Source organism: Dermacentor variabilis, chromosome 1, assembly GCF_050947875.1.
Source record: "Dermacentor variabilis isolate Ectoservices chromosome 1, ASM5094787v1, whole genome shotgun sequence".
Classification (NCBI taxonomy): Eukaryota; Metazoa; Arthropoda; class Arachnida; order Ixodida; family Ixodidae; genus Dermacentor; species Dermacentor variabilis.
The window spans coordinates 81,338,526-81,363,030 of NC_134568.1; the positions used below are offsets into that span (position 1 = coordinate 81,338,526).

General features: G+C 45.4%; 1 protein-coding gene across 2 annotated transcripts in view; it reads right to left on the bottom strand.

Annotated features, from left to right (window-relative positions):
• The window catches only part of LOC142571589 (solute carrier family 22 member 6-B-like), an 82,034-nt gene that overhangs the window by 41,995 nt on the left and 15,534 nt on the right, over positions 1–24,505 (bottom strand). For both annotated transcript variants that reach the window (XM_075680084.1, XM_075680076.1), the window contains exons 4-6: positions 10,390–10,558; positions 7,597–7,741; positions 1,096–1,193 (exon numbers count right to left, since the gene is read on the bottom strand). In XM_075680084.1, the coding sequence (XP_075536199.1) occupies positions 1,096–1,193; positions 7,597–7,741; positions 10,390–10,558 (412 nt within the window). The remainder of the gene's footprint in view (positions 1–1,095; positions 1,194–7,596; positions 7,742–10,389; positions 10,559–24,505) is intronic.

Consider the following 24,505-nt stretch of genomic DNA (forward strand, 5'->3'; position numbering starts at 1 on the left):
CCCTTTGCGTTGGTATTAAAGGAGAAATAACTGCATTTCAAGGGAACAATATTGTGCTGCACGGTCGCAAGTTCCGAAGAGATATGCATAGGTACTTATGTTGAAAATGTATAAACTCATTCGTGATCTACGTCGCGGGTATGTCTGTCTTACGATGAAGCACGACCCCTTGTAAAAGGTAGACACGTGAAGTCACGTAAACAGTAGACACCGTTTCTGATAGAAAAGATAACCGATGTTATGAGCGTCTAAAACGGGAGTAGCTTGCTGAGAAAGGTGTCTTCATGAATTCAGTTCTTTCGAGCATGTGCGAGGGCGTTATTTCAAGATAAGGCCAACGCATTCGAAACTAGAATGACCGAATGTGTTGATCTCAGCAATCAACTTTCTTTGGCATTAGATAACTATTAGCGAAAGATCGAGTAAATAACCATAGTTTGCCAGCTTTCAAAATTGTGAATTGAGTACTTCCACTGCTATATATTCTTGCAAGATCACCGAAATGAGCATGCAAAAGAATCTAGTGCGCAATAAACTAACTCTGGTCATCCCGAGTTACAATTTATTGCGCATTAGAAACTGCACCTATTCCTCTTGATCTCAACTAAACTATCAGCTAAACCCGTTTGCTCTCAAATTTGAACTGCGATATCTTAGCATTTCACAATTTCTATTCCACCGTTCGTTGCAGATTCCATATCCTCAAAGTTTCAGCCCCATGGGCTAGTCGTGATACGAGAATGCACCGATTGTATATTTTTCAAGGATATCTAGGATAACTCGCATAACTTGATTGCGCCTACCATATGTATCTGTCTACCATATGATCTGTTTTCGCGAACAGGCCCAACGCCAATGGAGTCGCGATATAAGCGTAGGACAGCGGAAGACGCCGATGCGAAACGCAGCCATGCCAGATCTGATGGCGACTTAGAGTACCGGCGCAAAATTTCGTCAGCTGTACTCCGTTAAGAGACCAACAAATAGAATTAATGGCTCACCCACAGCTACGTCAAAGTAAATAGGAGGTATAGCGGATATGCGTAATGGAATTCCGCACGGGCGAGAAAGAATAGATGAGTGCGGCATACTTACTGAAAGATTACGTTGGTCAGCGTAAATATGACCATCGTTCTTGAATTGCACATGGCCAGGATTCCAGCGCAGGCTGTCGCTTTCCGATTCCCATGTTGCTGCAAAGCGAATGCACATAAGCCGCTGAATGAGTGCGAAATGATCTAGCGATCCCTGAATCTACACTACTTCGCATGTTTGTCATGTTAACATAATCGAAACATTTTAATGTTTTTTGAACAAACAATGTACATTTTTCGTGTAAGCTCAACTTTTCACGAGACGGATGTCATTTGTACGCTAAGACTGTCGGCGAGACAGCATTGCAGTCCAGAAGTAATAAAAACCTTGTTTTCTTTTTGCTTCGTTACTACTGACGATTCCCTGCAGTTCACCTTGCTTTTGAACGCGCACTTCACTTCCAAAGATCCTGAATTTCAAGGTTTCGTAGCCAACAATGCTGCGCTAGCAGCATTTATTATTAGAAAGAATAGCAAAAATTAACAATGGGCGTCAGCTTAACTCCAAAATGTTGCCATTATTAATGCAGTTGCATTACTTTGAGACTCGTAGGGCGTATCTATAAGCGCTTCTTTCACAGCGATGAAATGTTAAAGTCCTTCTATTCCATAAAGAAGCGAAGAACGAAAACTGAGGACAACCATTTTCACAGTTGTTAAAAAAAATATTCTGGGGTTTTACGTGCCAAAACCACGATATGATTACGAGACAAGCCGTAGTGGGGGACTCCGGGTTAATTTTCACCACCTAGGGTTCTTTAACGCGCACTCAATGCAAGGTACAAAGGGACTTTTGCATTTCGACCCCCATCGAAATGCGGCCGCCACGGTCGAAGTTTTTGTCTATGATTTAACATGTGTACATGTCAGTAAAATGTGCATAACTGTTAGCAGTTCTTGCCACTAATCGCATGTTGGTGGGTCTTCTTTTCTACGCAAAAGAAATTGTCAGGTGTGCGTGCCCAATACTTCGTCGGCATCAAGCTACTTCCATAAAGCGTTCCTGGTTATTGCATGAGTTCCACTTGTCGAGTACAGGTTTAGTAAGACGTACCTCGTTTGCACAATATTCCCATTCGTGTTGCTATTTTGTCATTAAGGCCTTACGAATCGCTCGGATGCTATGTCCGTATGGAAGTATTGCGTTACATGCCTTTGTACGCTGTCATGGATGCGGATCTATCTGTCGCTTCATTACCCGGTATTCCAACATGGCTAACGATCCACCAGAAACCAATAGATCACCCGTATTTGTTTGAAGTTATGTGTAAAATATCACCGAGCAGAGGTTCACACTCGGATTTCAGATGTAGAGCCTTCTGTGCATTTAAGGAATCGGTGTATATGACAGCAATTCTGTCCTTGTCAGTGATAATTTTTGTAACTACAGCCCATATAGCATAAACTTCAAGGAAAACAGCCATACTGTGGCAATCGAATGCATTTACCCCAATTTTTCGTTACGGCTTCCACACCCACAAGTTTTGGTGTTTTAGATCCATCTGTGTAGAATTCTGTTTTTACATTCGTCCGGAAGAGCGCGGAGCTCTTGTATCATGTGTTCTTGAGGGGCGTCTCTTTTCTTTATATGTATCGATGTCCAATCACATTGCTTTATAATGTCACACACCTGGGACAATTGTAGTGGCTCTTTAGCAACCTGGAGGACATCATGAAGAATATCATAATCTCGATAGTATTGCTCATATCGCAGAATAAGCGGCCTAATCATGTTTTGCATATTTGTATAGTGCAAGTATAAGTTGCATTGTGTCACGATGTTGTAGCATGTGTTGCGGTGGTGACTGAATTTTGAGTACGTAGGAAAACGTGAGTACGCCCTGCGCGCTGTAAGGGAGGCTCAATGCAGTCAACGTATAGACTTTGGACAGGTGATGTTCTGTAAGCACCACTTGCCAGTCGCAGTCTGAGATGATGTACCGGATGAAGTCGCCAAATGCAAGACTTTCTGGTTGAGCCATAACCTATACAACCGTAGTCTAGACGAGTACACACAACAGGCCGGTAATGTATGTAAGAAACACGTTCGATCGGAACCCCAGTGCTCATGAGACAACACGTTGAGGATATTCAACGCTTTATTTGCCTTAATTTATGTTGTTTATATCGGCTAGGAAGTTTGATTTTGTGTCAAAGGTCACTCCTAAATGTTTATAATCTTGTTTGGCTTGCAGTGGGGAGCTCTCCAATTTCAGGACTGGGTAGCAGTGTAGCTCTCGTTTCTGATAGAATACAGTAGGTTTTCTGAGCCGAGAAGCGCAAGCCATTTTCGATAGCATTGTGCAAGGCTATTTATTGCAATTGGAAGCTGCCTCTCCCAGTTTAACAAACTTGAGGCGCGGCACATCACTAGCAGATCGTCGAGGTATACAGAGGGCATAACGGACGACGGTATAACCTTATTAACAGAGTGTACTTATGAAAGGTATCGTGCTTAGAACATAGCCTTGCTGAACTCCATTTCCTTCTGTAAATATATGTGACGGCACTGTGCCGGAACGTGCCTGAAATGTTCTATCAGACAAGAAATCAGCTAGGCCTTTCAGCATTTTACCACAGATCCCGAGGTCAGCGAGACCTTAAAATTCCATATGTCCACGTGATGTCATAGACTTTATAAATCAAAGGAAACTGCAAGACAATGTTGCCTGTGTAAAAATGCATATCGAATTTCATATTCTTGTCGGACAAGATGGTGAGTGGTTGAGCAACGCTTTTTATATGCGCAATGGTGAGGGTCTATTAGGTTTCTTGATTCTGAAATAAATGAGAGCCTATACTAACAATGCTTTCGTATGATTTTGCCAAATAGCTCGTCAGGGCAATGGCTCTGTAGCTGCTTGCGGATGTTGGAGATTTACCAGCTTTTAAGAAATGAAACTATTGCTTTCTTCCATTCTTTCGGCATTATTCCAGATTCTCGGACTGCATAGAAAGATTCCAGAACCTCTACAGATGTTTGGGATAGGTGTGCCAGCATGGAGTAGTGAGTGCGGTCGTTACCTGTTTTAGAGCGGAGCTCTTAGGCACCTGTTCCTGCGGCGAGCGTAGGCGTAACCGAACGAATTAGCACAGCGAAAGATGAAAGGGAACGCGGATCGCAGCGCTGGATGAACGACGCGAGGAGAAAAGCGGTGGAGGAGGGTGCAGCGGAACCATGAGGCGGAAAGGGGAGGAGGAAGGTATGGTGAAAGCGTGAGGTGGAAAGCGTAGTGCGGAGACGATGGCTACGGGATGGCGCCAAAGTAGCGCGCCTCGTCTGGGAGGTCCGGCGGCGGCGGCGGCGGCTGCTGGTGCTATGAATCGCGTCCACGCGACGGCCACGCGCTGGCTCTCGCGTCCTCCAGATTAGCGAGGCAGTCGCGCCACACTTCGCTTTGTTTGCAATGCGCGTCACGAGACAGATTGTCCGTGCCAGCCAGTAAATCTCGAAATAAAAACATGTATAGAGCTGCGCTCAAATTTCGCATCAGATAGTATCGTAATCGCCGATATTTTTTTTTTACCTGTACAGAGCGAACGCGGAGCAGTGTAAGGGGGATATATAATTCATGCGAATCGTCAGTAGTAGGTAGCTTCTTTTTCTCAGCAGACTGTCTATAGTTTGAAAATTCTTTTGAACAGTTTACTGAGCTGGATACACTATAAAAGTGTTCGCAAAGTATGCGAGCCTAAGTAACGGTATTGTTTAAGATGAGTAAGCTCCGCTAAACTGAACCTGTCCCCGCATTCGTTTTGATGTGACTGAACTGTTTATCGATGATATCCATTTCTTCCACGGCGAAACGCCTGCCTTCGAATAAATTGTGGTTTGGCTTTGGCCTGTTTAAAGCCGAGGAGCATGGTATAGATCGGGTTTCTTCGCAAGATTATCCAGGTCCTATTTTGTTGTTTTTTAGCTTTCGTTGACTCACGTGTCCACCAGGGATTTTGCGCACAAGGCTGGATGCTTGACGTATTACCTTTACTGCCGCTGAAATTAAAACCGTAGTGAACTTTAGGATTTCGACAGTGATTAGCTCACTTGAAAAGTATTCTAGTTTTGCATGTTCTATAAAAAAGAGGCAAATCACCAAGATGTGTTTTGCAGCGCCGCGGTTTAGAATTTGTAATGGGTGGTGATGATGCGAGTTTGATGATTACAGGCAAATGATCACTGCCATATGGGGTGTCCAGAACTTCCCAATTAACAACGGTAAAAACACATGGTGAGCAAAAAGCAAAAAGTGGTGAGTAAGTAAGTAATAGTGTTAAGTAGAAGTAGGTTGGCGCACCCGAGTTTAAAAGATAAATATTAGATAAAATAAAGTATGCAATAAGCCACGCTCATTTGTCAGTTCTATCTCTGCCCCTAAGTGTACAATGGACATTAAAATCTTCCACTAAAAGAAAGGGCTCGGGCAACCATTTATTAAATTTTCAAGTTGTGTAAGTGTAACGTGGTTATGAGGCGAAATGTAAATGGACCAGATGGTGACAGTTTTATACGATAAAACAGTGACTGCTACGGTCTCAAAAGTAGTGTAGAAGTGGTCACTACGGGTAGGAGTACCGCCTTGTATAAATGTAGCGACTTCTGATAAATGGCTGGAATGTTCCCGGCCCTTCACACAGCAGTAATACCTTTGAGCAATTGACTATTTTTAGGGCCTAGATTTGTTTCTTGTAGGCAATATGCTACAGGTGAGAAGTTTACTATGTTACCTAAATTGTGAATCAGGCCTCTGCATTTCGAATAAATGCTAAAAGCCATAGTGATGGAATTGAGAATGTTAATTTATATGAAGAAGCTCAAAAGTTGTACGTGACATGTGCTAAAGGAGTTTTACTATTTGCAAGAGCTGTAACTGTTCAGGTTACCGGTCCCTCTTGAAACGCAGTTACAAAAAGTTTGCCCTTAGTGAGCGCCAGGAAGCGCGGATCTTTTGGCGTCGATGACGACGCGGTTTAAGGGTCAACCTCGAGCGCCTTCTCCGAGGCGCTGGAACATCGAGAGCCAGGCGCCAAGACGCGCGTCTCGGGCAGTGGAGTTGGAGCTCAGTTCAGCTTCGGGCCCTACCGCTGTCTGCCGGCCCGTCTTCGATGATGGAGCAGCACTGGCTGCTGCCACAAGAGGGCACATGGAGTTTCTACAGGAACGCCGTGCGTGTACCCTGTAGACCCCTGAAACCAGTATGGTACTGCCGCCTACCACGCCGCATAGACACAGCTTATTTGAGGTAAGTGCTCTAGCTTCTTCCTCGCTTCATGGAATGAATTTTTTGTTTTAAAGTGATGGCAATGATTTCGTTTTCTCTCTTCCAGGAAGGGAAGCTCCATGAGTAAGCTGGATGGTCTCCCTTGCAATTGACACATTGTGCGGGAGCATTGCAGTTGTAAGCAGTATGGTCGTTGGCACTACACTTCGCGCATGTTTATTTGATTCTACGAGAATTTTGATTCATGCCTGAACATCTGGCACTTCAAGCACAGCATCGGGTTCGGTATCTATGGCCTGACGTTGATCTTTAAGTATCCTGCGTCAAGTGAACTGGCGACAGCACTGGTACCAAATGTGAGTCACGTGTTTCGTGGAGATCTGTTGGTCATTTCGCCGGAGTGTTATTCTTTGTACCTTAATTACGTTTTCCTCTTGGAATCCTTCAAAGAGCTCTTCGTCACTAAGGTTCAAGAAATGTGATATTACTCCCCTGCTTGTGTTGGGTAATCGATGTGCAGAGATTGTCATGTTAATGTCACCGATACTGGTGAGTTAAGCGAGCTTTTCAACTTGTTATATCTGTCAGTTAGAGGACGATATCGAGGTCTCCGCTTGTCATCTTTAAGGCTTTGTAACCAGATCCAATCGGGTTTGCAAGGAGTTTAGATGCTAGGAAAGGTGATAGTTTACTTAAAGTTGTGTTGTCTTCACTGTGAGGGGCATGTTACTTTAGGCACATGTCTTCGTTTTGTTTCAAAAATAACCGAAAAGTTGCTTCGCTGGCCCTCCTTTCAGTGGGCGTACCAAAGAATACCTGCAGACGCCAGCCATGAATCGCCATTGTAACGTCATATATTCATATACCGAAGACTGGATATATCACACTAGGTTAACCCTTGCCGACCAGAAAATCAGAAGTAAAAGGAAGGGATTACAAGACAGGAAAGATTGAAAGTAAGAGAGAAATACGAAGGCTGAAGAGCAGGACAGGAAAAGGTGACTGCCTATTTTCTCCAGGTGGGTCAGTCCGCAGGCGCCCTTTATGTGAAGCAGAGGCCAAAAGTGTGTTGCCTCCGCCGGGGGACCTTAAAGCTGCGAACCGCATCGGCTGAACCCCCAGGATTCCAGTTTCTGCAGACACAGTTAAGCCGCGCACGGCTACACGCGAGGGGGTGCAACCCTCATGTTCTCGTTTACGTGGTGTCGCAACCCACCAAACACCTGCTCACGCAGACGCCCCTGCGGGGTTAAATAAGACAAAGTTAGTAACGTTGGCCATACCTCCTTGTACTGATTCTTCAGCTTAGCGAGGTCTTCGTCGTCAATATGTTTGACGTTATTTATCTTGGTGATCTTCCTGATGGCTTCTTCGGCCTCCTTGTACTTTCCAACTGTCAAGAGCCACTTGGGAGACTCCACTATGTACCTGATAGAAGTTGTGGAGGAGGAGGTGGAGGAGTAGGAGGTGCGAACGATGAATATAAACAACGACACGCTGTAACAGTGGCATTCCGGTTGACGGGACTAAATATTAGGGTTCATTCGCACTACGAACTGTTTAACGGTATATACAGAGTTAGCGAATGACGCCAACGACGGTAAACACGTTTTTCGCCCATCATAAAGGGCGCGCATGCCATTGCCATAGGTGAACATTCGAAAGTGAACATTTTTTTGCTTCTTCATCGCATACCATGAGGTTATGAGCTTGCGCTTGCTCTTGCGGATAAAGTGCGGAAAATTACAAAAGCTGAAAATAAAATGCAATTGCACACATCTGTATTGTAACAGCATTTAATCGAAATTGAAAGCTTCCGTTAACGTATATTGCTGCAAGTACGTCGGATCTGCCGTAAGTTTCTTTTTCATGCACCAGATATCATGTGGAATCAATATGTGCACATTAACTTTCTTTCCGTCAGCGCGAAGCTTCTTGGAGTGAAGAGATTATGATTGACTTGTCGCTGCCACCACCTGGACAAAATCCAGGTCAAGAGTCGATAGCGTGGTTAATTAAAACGTTTTAACATGTGAACTACTGATAACGTACCAGTAACCTCTTTTGGGTGTGCTTTTAATACATATCCCTTCCACAGGAAAATTTATGCCGCGATTTTTTCGCTTCAGTACATTTATTGCAGACTTAAAACATTGCGTCTTCAGAACAAAAAAAAATGTTAGATTTCTAGAGATAACAAAAGTTACCGAAATTTCAGACCATACTTCAATAAAGCTGTTAGACACTGAAATTAAAATTTCTGTTTCGCAGTAATGTGCGGGGAAAACAGCTCGGACTGCACGCTCTACGAAATATGAGCTCGCATGAAGCACAGCTAAAAAGGAGAGACTTGCGACCAGTGGCACCACCACGGAACACCCAAAAGTCCATACTTCAGCGCTGTTCTCGAAAATTTCGCACTTAACGAAAGACTGCATCTCAAGTTCTGCCATAAAACGCAACACGCGGGCGGCAAATTTAGAATGCGAGGGTGCGCATGCGTGCGTTGCTGCGCACGTGCGCATGCGACTGAGACCTAAGATTAGTTACTAAATTTTGCACGAACGCATGAAGAAAATATGTCCTACCCATCGTCATGACACGACCCCACATCTTTCAGAATTTGGCGAAAAATTTCCGAGATACAAAGTTTGCGAAAAACTACCTATAGGGGATCGGTAATTTACACATTTCCTTTGGGTGGAGACGTTCGCTCATTAGAAGAAACCGAAATATTTCGCATCATATAGAAGGTCATGCGCGCATACGGTGCTGCGATATCTAAAAAAAAGTCGATGCGGGTCATTTCTGCTGTGTATCTCATTTTCCTTTCACGATAGACCTCTGCGTTCTGACCCTTCGTAATACGCACGCTGCATTCTCATCTTACGACATACTGCACATTATGAGTTTAGGTTTCGACTGCACCGAGGTGAGCCCGGCCTTCCTCTAAGTCGCGTGTCTCCAAACGTTTATTTTCCGAGTTATGTAGACTCTAGAAGGACACAAGAACTATCTCCTGCGGTTAGACATATGCATCGACGCCATGGTTAATATGCAAAGGCGATTGCTCTGCCTAAGCCCTGCGATAAGCAGTCAAAAAGATAAGGATTGACATTGAAGTACGAAGTCCTTACTTTTAAGAGCAGATCAAGGAGGCCTTCCACCATTAAGTTGGAACTTCATTACTGTCTTCGGGATTAGTGGAGTGCCTTAAGCTACTCACTATGAACAAGTGCGGATCACAAATAATAAACGACGTTGTACTGGCGTATCTAGCTAGACTTTAAAATCCACACGACATAATTTGTATAAGATCAGCAGTATTGTGGTGAATGCGTAGTAGCTCATAACAGATACTCTACGTCAACCAGGGTAACAACTTGTACTTTATGTTTGAATGCATAATGTTGCTGTACATCGAGTGCTCTAGTTTAACACCTGCCCCACCGTATAATTAAAATTTAGTGAACAGTAGCTTTTATACGTTGTGCTGGCGCTATGCATGTTCGATGCTTTACGTTTATTAATTTACTTTTTTAATTACAGAATTATTCCATTAGGTAGTCTTAATTTTTACACACTGCTGGCTGAAGGCCAAATAGAGGGAAATAGCCACGATTACAAGTGTAAGGTTTAGAAAATTGGAAGGAAAGCCATACTTAAAGAACGAAGAACTACGGAACACATTCACAAATGACATAGCTCAATCAGCCACAAAGTAATAGAGGTGAGCAAGCGTATATTGCGCAATCGTAAGTTACTACACAGAACATGCTCCCAAAAATTACGAGTGTCATTTGCTGGCATAATTCGCGATTATGATCATGAGTGTATCAGGTTTTACACCAATAATGAAATACTTCACATGTTTACAAAAAATCTTGAGTGTAAAGTAAGCTATTGGACTTGAGCCTGTAGGTTTTTAAACCAAAACAAATTATCTGCACTTGAAACTTCGCCTAACACTCGAAAACAGCTCGATTCTCGTGAACTAAATTCCCCCTAGCACACCGTGGCTGCGCAGCTGAGCCAACGGCCTTTGTCAGCGCCCGAGGGGATCATCGGCGGCTCACCTCCAGAGCAGCAGTGGCAGTGCATACATGGTAGCGAAGACAGCGAGCTGGGCCTTCCATCCTGGTACAACGGCAGCCAGGCCAGCCAGCACGACGATGCCCACACCCCAAAATATGCCATATGCCACCATCGATCGTCCCCGGTAGCTTGGACCAATGCTTTCCACATCTGTGACGAAGCGGCACGAAAACAAATACGGTCACATGATCCCGACGCAAGGAACGAATAAGCTAGTCATTTCCTTCTAATGACTACAGAATTCTTGACGTTGCTAGACCAGTTTTCTTTTTGTCTACCAAACCAAAAATATGGGTCGATCCCGAAGATAGTGCAGCCTAAAAGTGTGGGCCCAACTTCGTTCACGGCGCTCTTCAAAGAAAAAAAAAATTCTTGAAAATATTTCCGATGCTGGCCAGAATCGAAACCACGTCACACAGGTTCTTCAATGACAGCAGGCCGGCACTTTAGCACGCTGTGCCACGAATGTTTTTTTTTTTATTACATGGAAAAGAAAACTGAAGGTGCATTAAAAAGTGGACACAACTGCACACTTAAAACTCAGGCAAACACACGTGCATCCAACAAGTGCATCCAGTCTGGGGGACGTTCCTGCACAGCGTACACACTTCTTACATAAGCAGCACTTTCGTGAAAGAAGGACTTTGTAGATCGCGGGCTTTCGGCATGGCGATCACACAGTCTACTTCTCCATAGGCTATGTAAACCAAGTACTATGAACATGTCATAGGGAGGACCACCCGTAACCTTAAACGGTAGAAACCTAATTGTATATGGAGTCATGTCAATGTCCTTTTTAAGCGTCCGTTGGATAATGTCCCGAAAAAATACAGCGTCCCTACAGTCTATGAAGCAGTGATCTATGGCTTTGGCACGTGAACAGAGCCGACAGTTTGTTGACCACGGCACAAAGCAACCCCTCGAATTCAACCAAGTTTTAACAGGGAGTGTTTCCGAATGTAATTTAAAGAAACATGTTTTTACTCCAGGAGGTACACACATTTTTCGGACGCGCTTAAGTACATCCTGATAAGGTCGGCTTAAATAAGGTGCACGATACAAAGGATCTGGGAAAGTAGAGTCCACCAGTGCCGCAGAAATTGCTTTTCGACTCGCAGTGAACACGTACTCCCCCAGGCTGAATCTAACTTTCAAGAAAAGAAATGTGTCAACAACCTCCTTGAGAAAGCCCCAGGGAGCCTGTGGGACATCTTTGGCATTTGATGACACTACTGTATTAGGAATATAATGAACTAAACGGAGTTGCAACATTTCAGGCAAAAGTGGATGGTCATTGTCTCGAAAGAAAAACAGGCGTGAAACAATTTGCCTGACAAAGAGGTAGACTAATCCTAGACCACCACGTTCAAGGGGGAGGAACATTGTCGCGCCGCATCGATTCACAACTCGAACTCCAAATAAATGCAGCAAATACGCGATGCACTGCCTGAAGGCGAAGTCGTGAGCAGTGCAGTACTTGCAGCACATACATAAGACGGGAAGCTAAGAAAACGTTACACACTTTAGCACGAAAGAACATTGATAAATTCCGCCCTCGCCATGAATTCACTTTACGTTAAATTTTGCCAACTTCTCCCGACGACTGAGCGTTGCTATTTCTGTACTGGGAGAGAGGCACACCTAAATAACGCAGATCCTCTTTCCATTGAATGCCTGCGTAATGTGATGGCATTGTGGCCCATAGTCCAAACAAAAAACCTGAACTTTTTTTCAAAGTTAACGCTTGCACCAGAAGCCGCACGAAATTCTTCTGTAATTGCAAGAGTGGTCTTTACACTCTTTTTATCTGTACAAAAAAAGACCACGTCGTCTGCATACGGAAGAACCCGAACCTCATTAGTCAGTAATTTAAACCCTTGGCAATTTTGTTCTTTAAGAATGCTCATACAAAGTGGTTATAAATACAAGCAGAACAGAAGCGGTGACAAAGGGCATCTTTGTCGTACTGATGATGCAACCCTAATCCAATCGGAGAGAGCCATTCACTATCAGCCTCGTTGAACTATTAGCATAACATATCCTGACACCAAGGAGCAGGGATCCGATATTTATATGCTCTAGTACAGTAAACAGGAATGAACGATTCACTGTCGAACGCCTTAGCCAGATCTAGCAGTACATTGCCACCTGTCCAAACCCCTCAGTTACACACTAGCACCAATCTGGCAACATGAATGTTCGTCTGAATGGAGCGGCCCCTGATGCCACATGTTTGATGATCACCGACCACATATCTTATTACAACTTGCAAACGGTTACCTAATACCTTAGCAAAAATTTTGTAATGAACATTGCATAAGGAGATAGGCCGATATCCGTCAACTTTTTGCAATTTAGTCTGATCATCGCTTTTGGCTACAAGGACGGTGTGTCCTTCGTACATTGTGGCGGTTAGGTACCCTACTTCCAAGGCCTCACGGTACACCTGAAGTAATAATGGTGATAAGAGGGAACGAAAACTGATAAAATTCGGCAGAAAGGCCATCCGGGCCGGGCGTCTTGCCCTTCGCTAACGAATCGATGCATGCAGTTACCTCATTAATATCAATGTTTTAATTTGTATAATCGTAATCATCCTGATTTAACTGGGGCCGCAACGATACAATTTTTTGGCAGCGTTTGTATCCAATGGCTTATGGTCTCGAAATAGTTTTTGATAATGCTCGAAAAGCGCTTTAGTTATTATAGTAGGCTCATTAACAATGATTCCGCCATACTCTATATCTAGTATTTGTTTCGACAGCGCGTGCCGGCGTTCATCACCAAGGGCCCCACCGCAAGGCTGTTCTTCCAGGAAACGCTGCTCCAGCGCACACACTAGTGCACCTCTTTTTCTGCGTTCAAAGTTTGTAACTGTGCCTTGGCCTTATAAATATCATCAATATATTGACCCGGATGTAGGCATTCAAGCTCATGCAATTCCCTCAGAAGTTTATTCAATGCTTTGTAATTTTTTTTTCAGAAGCCAATATTGATTCTTCGATAGCTATCATTTTAACTTCATGTTTTAATAATTCCCACACAGCAAAGAGTGGCAAGTCCTTGCGGCATGACACATGAGCTATAAGTTCAGTGACACGATTTAAGAAACCCTCACGCGAAAGTAAGTGGTTATTAAACTACCACAGCTCCCAGCACATACGCCGACTTTGATACCGACGGCTGCCAAACGATGCTGAGACTAGGCAATGGTCGCTAAAGAATATAGGGTGCACATCATCATCATCATCATCATCATAATCATCATAATCATAATCATCATCAGCCCGGTTACGCCCACTGCAGGGCAAAGGCCTCTCCCATACTTCAACCCCGGTCATGTACTAATTGTGGCCATGTCGTCCCTGCAAACTTCTTAATCTCATCCGCCCACCTAACTTTCTGCCGCCCCCTTCTACGCTGCCCTTCCCTTGGAATCCAGTCCGTAACCCTTAATGACCATCGGTTATCTTCCCTCCTCATTACATGTCCTGCCCATGCCCCCCCCCCATTTCTTTTTCTTGATTTCAACTAAGATGTCATTAACTCGCGTTTGTTCCCTCACCCAATCTGCTCTTTTCTCATCCCTTAACGTTACACCTATCATTCTTTCCATAGCTCGTTGCGTCGTCCTCAATTTGAGTAGAACCCTTTTCGTAAGCCTCCAGGTTTCTGCCCCATAGATGAGTACTGGTAAGACACAGCTATTATACACTTTTCTCTTGAGGGATAATGGCAACCTGCTGTTCATGATCTGAGAATGCGTGCCAAACGCACCCCAGCCCATTCTTATTCGGTTTATTTCCGTCTCATGATCCGGATCCGGCTTCACTACCTGCCCTAAGTAGATGTATTCCCTTACCACTTCCAGTGCCTCATTACCTATTGTAAATTGCTGTTCTCTTCAGAGACTGTTAAAATCCCTTTAGTTTTCTGCAGATTAATTTTTAGACCCACTCTTCTGCTTTGCCTCTCCAGGTCAGTGAGCATGCATTGCAATTGGTCCCCTGAGTTACTAAGCAAGGCAATATCATCAGCGAATCGCAAGTTACTAAGGTATTCTCCATTAACTTTTATCCCCAATTCTTCCCAATCCAGGGCTCTGAATAGCTGCTGTAAACACGCTGTGAATAGCATTGGAGAGATCGTATCTCCCTGCCTCACGCCTTTCTTTATTGGGATTTTGTTGCTTTCTTTATGGAGGACTACGGTGGCTGTGGAGCCGCTATATATATCTTTCAGTATTTTTACATACGGCTCGTCTACACCCTGGTTCCGTAATGCCTCCATGACTGCTGAGGTTTCGACAGAATCAAACGCTTTCTCGTAATCAATGAAAGCTATATATAAGGGTTGGTTATATTCCGCACATTTCTCTATCACCTGATTGATAGTGTGAATATGGTCTATTGTTGAGTAGCCTTTACGGAATCCTGCCTGGTCCTTTGCTTGACAGAAGTCTAAGGTGTTCCTGATTCTATTTGCGATTACCTTAGTAAATAGTTTGTAGGCAACTGATAGTAAGCTGATCGGTCTATAATTTTTCAAGTCTTTGGCGTCCCCTTTCTTATGGATTAGGATTATGTTAGCGTTCTTCCAAGATTCCGGTACGCTCGAGGTCATGAGGCATTGCGTATACAAGGTGGCCAGTTTCTCTAGAACAATCTGTCCACCATCCTTCAACAAATCCGTTGTTACCTGATCCTCCCTAGCTGCCTTCCCCCTTCGCATATCTCCCAAGGTTTTCTTTGCTTCTTCCGGCGTTACCTGTGGGATTTCGAATTCCTCTAGACTATTTTATCTTCCATTATCGTCGTGGGTGCCACTGGTACTGTATAAATCTCTATAGAACTCCTCAGCCACTTGAACTATCTCATCCATATTAGTAATGATATTGCCGGCTTTGTCTCTTAACGCATACATCTGATTCTTGCCAATTCCTAGTTTCTTCACTGCTTTTAGGCTTCCTCCGTTCCTGAGAGCATGTTCAATTCTTTCCATATTATACTTCCTTATGTCAGCTGTCTTACGCTTGTTGATTAACTTCGAAAGTTCTGCCAGTTCTGCCAGTTCTATTCTAGCTGTAGGGTTAGAGGCTTTCATACGCTGGCGTTTCTTGATCAGATCTTTCGTCTCCTGCGATAGTTTACTGGTATCCTGCCTAACGGAGTTACCACCGACTTCCATTGCACACTCCCTAATGATGCCCACAAGATTGTGGTTCATTGCTTCAACACTAAGGTCCTCTTCCTGAGTTAAAGCCGAATACCTGTTCTGTAGCTTGATCTGGAATTCCTCTATTTTACCTCTTACCGCTAACTCATTGATCGGCTTCTTATGTACCAGTTTCTTCCGTTCCCTCATCAGGTCTAGGCAAATTCGAGTTCTTACCATCCTATGGTCACTGCAGCGCACCTTGCTGAGCACGTCCAAATCTTGTAGGATGCCAGGGTTACCGCAGAGTCTGAAGTCTATTTCATTTCTAGTCTCGTCGTTCGGGCTCCTCCACGTCCACTTTCGGCTATCCCGCTTGCGGAAGAAGGTATTCATTACCCGCATATTATTCTGTTCCGCAAACTCTACTAATAACTCTCCCCTGCTATTCTTAGTGCCTATGCCATATTCACCCACTGCCTTGTCTTCAGCCTGCATCTTGCCTACCTTGGCATTGAAGTCGCCCATCCGTATAGTGTATTTTGTTTTCACTCTACCCATCGCCGATTCCATGTCTTCATAGAAGCTTTCGACTTCCTGGTCATGACTGGATGTAGGGGCGTAGACCTGTACAACCTTCATTTTGTACCTCTTATTAAGTTTCACAACAAGGCCTGCCACCGTCTCGTTAATGCTATAGAATTCCTGTATGTTACCAGCTATATTCTTATCAGGAATCCGACTCGTAGTTCTTGTCTCTCCGCTAAGCCCCGGTAGCACAGGACGTGCCCGCTTTTTAGCACTGTATATGCTTCTTTTGGCCTCCTAACTTCACTGAGCCCTATTATATCCCATTTACTGCCCTCTAATTTCTCCAATATCACTGCTAGACTCGCCTCACTAGATAACGTTCTAGCGTTAAACGTTGCCAGGTTCATATTCCAATGGCGGCCTGTCCGGAGCCAGGGATATTTAGCACCCTCTGCTCGGGTGCACCCTGTGCTAGGGTGCACAGTGTAACCATAAATAAGAGGTAGCGCGCTAAGTGAAACGTAAATTCGATCAAGCCTTGCATGCTAGGTACCCTGGAAGTGCGTATATCGACATCCCGCCTTTTCATTTTCCCCAATGTCCACAAGCTGATAATCACATATGAGGCGTTGCAACGCATCACTACTTGGATCATGTCTTAGATTCAGTGACGTACGATCTTGCGCGTTACATACACAATTAAAGTCTCCAAAGTGGACCAATGCACGATCAGCACAGAAATGATGTTCTAGAGATAAGAAACACTCGCGTTCACGTAACATGTTCGGAGCATAAACACACAAATCTAAAGCTCATACCACTGAAATCAATATCGCAACAAATTAGGCGCCCTTCCCTATCTGTAAACAAATGTAGCAAATAACATGGTAAATGTTTCCTAATATATAGCATACAGCCTGCGGAAACACCTACTGCATGGCTGACACAAACATTATAGTCAGATAGGAAGAGAGATAGAGCTACTTCTGTGTTTTCGTCGGGTTCAATCTTTGTTTCTTGGATAGCAGCAATATCTAGGTTTCTATTGCGTAACAAATGAAGAAGCTGTAATTGCCGTCGCTTACTTCATAAGCCATGGACATTTAAAGGGAAGCTGAAGAGTCTGTCGAATTCAATAAGACGTTCATATACGGATGCGGGAACCTTATAAACCATGTAGGTAAAATTTGGGGGTTTTTTTCAATTAGGAGCGACGTAATCGTCGGTTAAAATTGCGCTGTAGCTCCGCCCCCCGTCGAATGCCGCGCGCTGCTGCTGACGCTGACGATGCGAGCGGAGACCGGAAACCGCGGTGTTGTGACGTCAACTCTAGTGTTGTTCCTTCGCAGCCTGCGCGACCGTTCCTGACCGTGCTTGTTTCTGCGTGCGTGCCATCTTAATCTGCTTCGATCGACCCTGCATTCCTTTGTTGGTGCGTCTGCGTGTATGTAAAGTGGTAGTATACGGCCAGCCCTGCAATTCGGCCTGCGCAGTTGCTGTATATGGCCACAGAATGAGAGAGGACTACTTGCCACTAGCAGGCTTTCTAAACGCAGCGCGAAAAGATCGGAGCAACGAAAACAAAGACGGCATGAGTGCGGACTGACTGATGATAACTGGTGTTGGAAGGCCTTATGAATACACGAACTCGCCCAAACCTGGATTTTGATTTACTGCGAGCTCCGTGTTAGCACGCTGAACGGAAGGTGCATGTTTATCCCCCGCCCTTGACGCAGGTTTCGTCGCAAAGCGCCGCGAATTTTCTATTTGCACGTGTGTTGTAAAACAGCCTGCATGCAGCTACCATAATATTTCGCGTTTTACGTTCCAAAACCACTTTGATTATGAGGCACGCCGTAGTGGAGGACTCCGGAAATTTTGACCACCTGGGGTTCTTTAACGTGCACCTAAATCTAAGCACACGGGTGTTTTCGCATTTCGCCCCCATCGAAATGCGGCCGCCGTGGCCGGGATTCGATCCCGCGACCTCGTGCTCAGCAGCCCAACACCATAGCTACTGAGCAACCACGGCGGGTTGCATGCAGCTACCATAACGCAGTGCAAATGTAGAGTTTGCATGTGCTGGAAATCGGGCGCACGCCAGGACGCTACGCTCCCCCCCTTCTCTCGCGCACAGCGAGCAACCGATCGTCTCACTTAGCCGACGGAATTCGCCGCCTTTACGACTTCAGTTACGAGTAGTGTGCGGATGGCGCACAGATGACGGTCACTACATGTACTGCATGAACCGGGAAGCTTTTCACGCGTTTAAACCGTCTTTGTAGATTGCCGACAGCTTAGGACAGCGCACAAATGCCGACGATCGCATCCCCGCTTACGTTCCACGAGGAGGCATGCAGGAACACAACACTACAGTTGTTCGACCGGAAACGAGCTCACTAGATCGGCGAAAGATCAGCGAGATCACTAGTTCGCTTTGCAAAAAACATACTCACCAAAGAGCATTTCCAACTCGAGGAGATCCCAAGACTTCGCTTTCGTTCGCGTCGAAAGCACTGCTCGCACCAGCATCGTTTGCTTCTTCGAGAGGCCGGCTCTTCGCAATCGGCTCGTACATGTAGGGAGTAACGCCGAACTCCTCAGAAAAACGCAGTCTCCCTAAATTTTCCATTGCCTCTTAATTTTCCATTACAGCACAAAACTACCTGGCACCGCGCTTCATGTGTAGCGGCAGCGGTCGGTCACTAGAGTTGACGTCACGAGGCGCCCGACCAATCACAGGCGGAAACGAGACGCGCAAGCTGGGCGTGTCCGCTGCTGCACTTTTCGTCTAAATAAAATATATTTGCGCTTTCTTTCGCTCAATTTCGATACGATATTCGAATTCGGAGGGTTGAAAACCATTATGTACACATGTTCACTCATTTTTTCTGGAAAACCTTTCAGCTTCCCTTTAAAGTACCAAATTGGAAGGGAAGAGCGCCCGCCATGATTACCTATATAGGTGCAGCGTCTAAACGCTGCTCCACAGGTGCACCACTCCCTTCTTGATGAGGTGATGCACTATGGACTTTATGGTGCACGTTAACAAAAGGGACATCTGCAGGAGTAGGCGTTCCCCGGAGCGGTTTTGTCGACTTTGACACTTTGGGAACACGAGCCTCCTTTCCCGAGGGCGATGGATTGTCAGATGGCGCTGGACGCTTCTTAACGGCCTCGCACATCGATCCAGATTCCACTGACGGTAGGCGATCTTGAACTGGTGGTGATTCTGCCCATGACACAGTTGGTTCGTCGTCAGGCGCCTTAGTCTCATCCTCGCTCGCAGGCTTCTGGCTGAGGCTAATGTCAGCCGATGACGGCTTAATCTGTTCTTGTCGATGAGTCTCAGGGAGTGTTTTCTCCAGTTGCATCCACAACTTCGCTCATGTCCATTAGATTGGTGATTGTATCATCCTCAGCTGGTCTATTTTCACGAAGCTTGTCAGCGTAGGTTCCGACGCATGCATCTGCAGGGTGACCGTAGCGCTGACAGTTACTGCAGCGTGGTGTTCTACATTGTCACCGGATATGCCCAACTCTGTTGCACCGGAGGCAAAGTGGTGGTCGGCCAGGTACCAAGATAAGGCACTGGTGGCCGTATATGCTCAACAGATGTGGCAGATTACTGGCAGAAACTCCATCTTTCAATGGGAACGCTACGTCTCGATTAGTCATTTGCCAGCCCTCCATGAGACACACCATAAGCCTTAACTTTTTGAGGAGTTCATTCGCGCTTTTGATACGCTGCCAAATTCTATTCTCGATACTGCCTTTTCAACACTGAACTTATCCGTGCAGAAGAACGCTAGATCGTCTGTAAGCTAAGACTTTTACTTCATTACCCAGTATATTGAAGCCATGGATGCGACTCGACTGAATTACGCTTAAGCATAGCGGTTCAAGGTAAAGGGCGAATAGTAGTGGGGACATCGGGCATCCTTGTTTTACTGATGAGCAAATAGAAATGGGTTCGGAGAGTTGGCCGTTAATAACTAAACGAGTAGTACAACAGGTGTAGCAAAGCCTAACGCCTTTAAGCACAATAGATAATAATAATATTTGGGGTTTTACGTGCCAAAACCACTTTCTGATTATGAGGCACGCCGTAGTGGAGGACTCCGGAAATTTTGACCACCTGGGGTTCTTTAACGTGCACCTAAATCTAGGCACACGGGTGTTTTCGCATTTCGCCCCCATCGAAATGCGGCCGCCGTGGCCGGGATTCGATCCCGCGACCTCGTGCTCAGCAGCCCAACACCATAGCCACTGAGCAACCACGGCGGGTTTTAAGCACAATAGAGCCCTCATTGACATGCTCCAGAAGAGAAAATAAATAGGAGTGACTGACACGATCAAAAGCTTTAGCAAGGTCTACCTGGAGCATTGCAAGCTGCTCAGTGGAACCATAACATTACTGAAGAAGTGTACGGGCGATATGTATGTTGGTTTGAATTGATCGGCCCCTGATTCCACACGTCTGATGGGAACCAATTAGAATTGACATCGCAAATTGCAATCTATTGGATAAAACTTTCGCAAAAATTTTGTAATGCACGTTTGACAACGTGATTGGTTGGTAGCCTTCAACAGAACGCAGTTTCTCTTTATCTGAACTTTTGGGAATTAAAACTGTGGGTTTTGCAAAAAGACTGCGGAAGGGCGTCAACCTCTAAACTTGTAATAAAAATATCCAATAATATGGGGCTGGTAATTTATTTGAAAGCTTTGTAAAATTCACTTCAAAGTCCATCGGGGCCGGGTGTTTTCGACAAAGGCAGCTGATCAATAGCTAGCTCAATTTCTTGGATCGTAAGGCTCCCACTGATGACTGCACAGTCATCATCCTGTAATGGTTTTACAAGAGATACAAAACTAAAACTTTTGCATCGTGATCGTCCCGGGTGGCACTACACAACATATTGTAGAAAGTTTCGAACTGAGAAATTATTTCATTAGTATTTGTTAGAAGACTACCTTCGGAGTATATTTCCGGAATTACTTTGGAAATACCGTGACGTCGCTCGTCAAGTAAAGCTTGACGTGTTGGTTGCTCAGACTGCAGAGCACGCCTATTTCGAGATTGAATTCGCGCACTTCTGTAACGCAGTGCGTCATACTTTTGTAACTCACATTTAAGGTTTTCTATGTCAACAATGTAAGTGCCTGGCATTTCGCATTCAATCTCATAAAGGCTACATAGGCTCTTAAGAAACATTTTTTCTTCATTCTTTCTATAGAATGATTTCACCGATCCAATTTCTATAGCCACTGTACGAACCTCTTGTTTAAAGAGTTCCCAAGCAGCAAATAATGGCAAGTCAGTAGAAAGAGAATTTGTTAGGGCCATGCGCACGCGATTAATAAATTCCTGATCATTTAGGAGCTGCGAGTTAAGCTTCCATAGTGCCCACTGTGGTCGGAAATTAGATTTTTCACCAATGTTTGCGATAACCATACAATGATCAGAGAATGAAACTGGAATAGTAATACAGGATAGTCCTCGAGAGAGGAGTGATGAAGAAATAAATCCGATCAAGGCGGGCGTAGGAATTTCCTTGAATTCTTGTATAAGAGCGAGTTCCCTGTCCCGACACTCCTATATCAACGAGCCCTGCATTTTCTATTACGTTAAACAAAACTTCACCACTCCTGTCCCGCTGAGTGTTAATGCCGCTTCGCTCATTCGGATCACATACACAATTGAAATCTCCCATTAAAACAATGCAGCGATCACAGTCCAATAGACTAGACACAGTATCAAATAAGAGTTCGTTTTGCAGCGTCATTAAATGCATAGACGTTGACTATTCGCCATGGCACACCCCGCAACACAAAATCACAACATATATAGCAACCTTCAGTGTCGACATGGTAACTAAATGCTGAACAAAGTAGGCTATTTTTCAGAAATAGGAAACAGCCCGCGGATAAACCAAGAGCGTGTGAAACGCAAACGTTATACTCAGACAGAAAAGGTCGCAAAGCCCTTTCTGTCTCGTCATCACTCTCAATCTTCGTCTCCTGCGCGGCGACGAAGTCGAGACGCTTCTTAGACAAAAGCCGGCGAAGCTGCGCGTGTTTCTGCGTAGACCTAAGGCCTCGTACGTTCAAGGTTGCGAATAGAAGTTGCTGGGACAGGGCTATGGTGACTACCAACTATTTGGACCTAATGATCATGTGATCGGTCCTAGAGGGCAACGGTGAGGCTCCCTCCGAACCCCCACCAGGCCTTCTGGACCGTGATCGTCGGCATTTTCCTGAGTGTTTCGATGTTTTGCGGCGACGTGCTTTTCTTGTGGTACTGGTCGTCTCGCTGTCCGTGCTTGATTCCGATCTGTTAGCCGCACGGCGCTTCGGAACTGAAGTATCCGCGTTACTTCGTCTGTCCTCTGCCAGCTCAGCGCACGTGTCGAGATGCTTGGGTGCATCAGATGAGTCATCTCCGGCTCCCTCATTCGCTTGCTGGACAGCAACTGGCTCCGTGGTAGCGGGTGCTCCTTTGGGTTGTTGCTTCGGTTGGTCATCTTTCTCTTCGCTGCTTTTTTTCACGGGCAGTTCTGCGATGCCATTGTCTTTAACAGGTAGAGGGGCCTTACTGGCACAGCTGGTCTCCGCGGAAGAGGGAACGTCTCCAGTCGCGTCGAGAACCTCCGTAATATCCATTATGTGTTCTTGCAAACTTTCATCCGGAGGCCTTGTTCTGTGTCGTAACTTATCGGCGTATGTTACGACACATTCTTCAGCTGTGTGACCAAAGCGCCGGCAGGCTTCACAACGTGGGGTTCTGAAGTTTCGACGAATGTGCCCCACCTTGTTACAGCGCAGACAAAGTGGGGGCCGGCCTGGAATTAACACGAGGCTCTGCACTCCACAAACAGGTAGATGTGGAACGTCTCCCACGCTGACTCCATCGGCAAGAGTCAACACCACGTCACGATTTAGCGTACGCATTTGTTCCATCTCCGATACTCTCCAACTTTCTGCTGATAGACTACTTTCCCGTAAGCCTGGAGCGCACCTCGAGTGTAGTAGTCTTCCAAACGCTCAGGAAGCCACAAAAGCTTCATTTTAACTTCCGTGGGCTTAGGATCAATAACGACGCAGCGTCTACCTTTTACTGATAATTCCCCGCACGTGACTAGCTTTGATTTTGTCATCCCTGATTTGCAGGTCATCATCCACACGTGTGACATCTGAAATTGACCGATGGAACTTATTTCCTTGAGGTCAATAACGTTCCGAAGGGCGTCTCTGAAGTCTTGGGTTCTGTACGGTCGACCACTTAAGTCAGCATGCAGGAAAACGGAGTCCACAACCAGCTTACCGGTAGGAAGACGGGGTGGCACAACACTGTAGTCAGTCCTGCTGGCTGAAGCCTGAGCAGCACCTCGGCCAGGGGCCGATAAATCCTTTGAAGCGGAGAACATGAAAAAAGCGACCGTTCGGAACGCCGTCTTCTTTCTCCCAGATCGGTTGACGGAGCAGGAAATTGAGACAGGTTAAGCATCGGAGCGCAGCTAGGTGCGGCAATATAAAAGCGACTCGGCATTTTGTGTATGCTGTGCGGGGAGAGTATAACGTTGAGTGCACTTGCAACCATAAGCGAGTGCGAAAAGAAATCTGCCCGAGTATTTTTAGGGTGCCTTAAACTGAGGCACTACGCGGTGTAAACGTGTAGCGAGCTCAAACGGGGCACCCGGGGCACGACAGAGACGGAGAATTTCTCTGTCGCTTAGTGTGTCCCGTTTGAGCTACACATCGCTTCAGTTAAGTTCGTAATCGTGATCTCCTTGGAACGGAAGGAACTTAGGTACTATTGACCAGCAAAATCTGGCAGTCTATCAATCACTTGCGCGTTTAATGCGTATCGCTCACTTATGGTGTTCGCACGAAAGGCATGGCTCTTCACATTCCAGCTTTTAAATTTCACGCAATTTTCTCACGACGAGGCAAAGTGCTGCTTTGCATGTAGTTCAATAGACAGTGCACGCACTTCGAACTATTCACGATTTATAGACAATACCGTTTTTGCAGCATCACTCCACGATACGGACGAAAACAGCGGAGCGCATGGGTATTAACTGTTGCCGTTCGTCCTCCCGTTGCTCTCTTTCCGACCAGGGACTAAACACTTACTCTCCAAAATTTGCACACGGCACGCACATTCATGCCGTCACTCCCTTGAGGGACGAAAGCGCCCTTTTTAGGACTAACTGCCCAGTTACTCCCGTTTTCCCCGGGACTTCTTAGAAAGTTTATATATGAAACATTTTATACATGCGACATTTAGTTTATGTGTAATTGTGCATTTCCGCGGGCCTATGTGATTATATGTTGGTGAGTGAGGACTAGGACACTACTTTGAAAATGTGCCGTGTTTCGTTCTTTATATGTTATGGTCCTGGAATT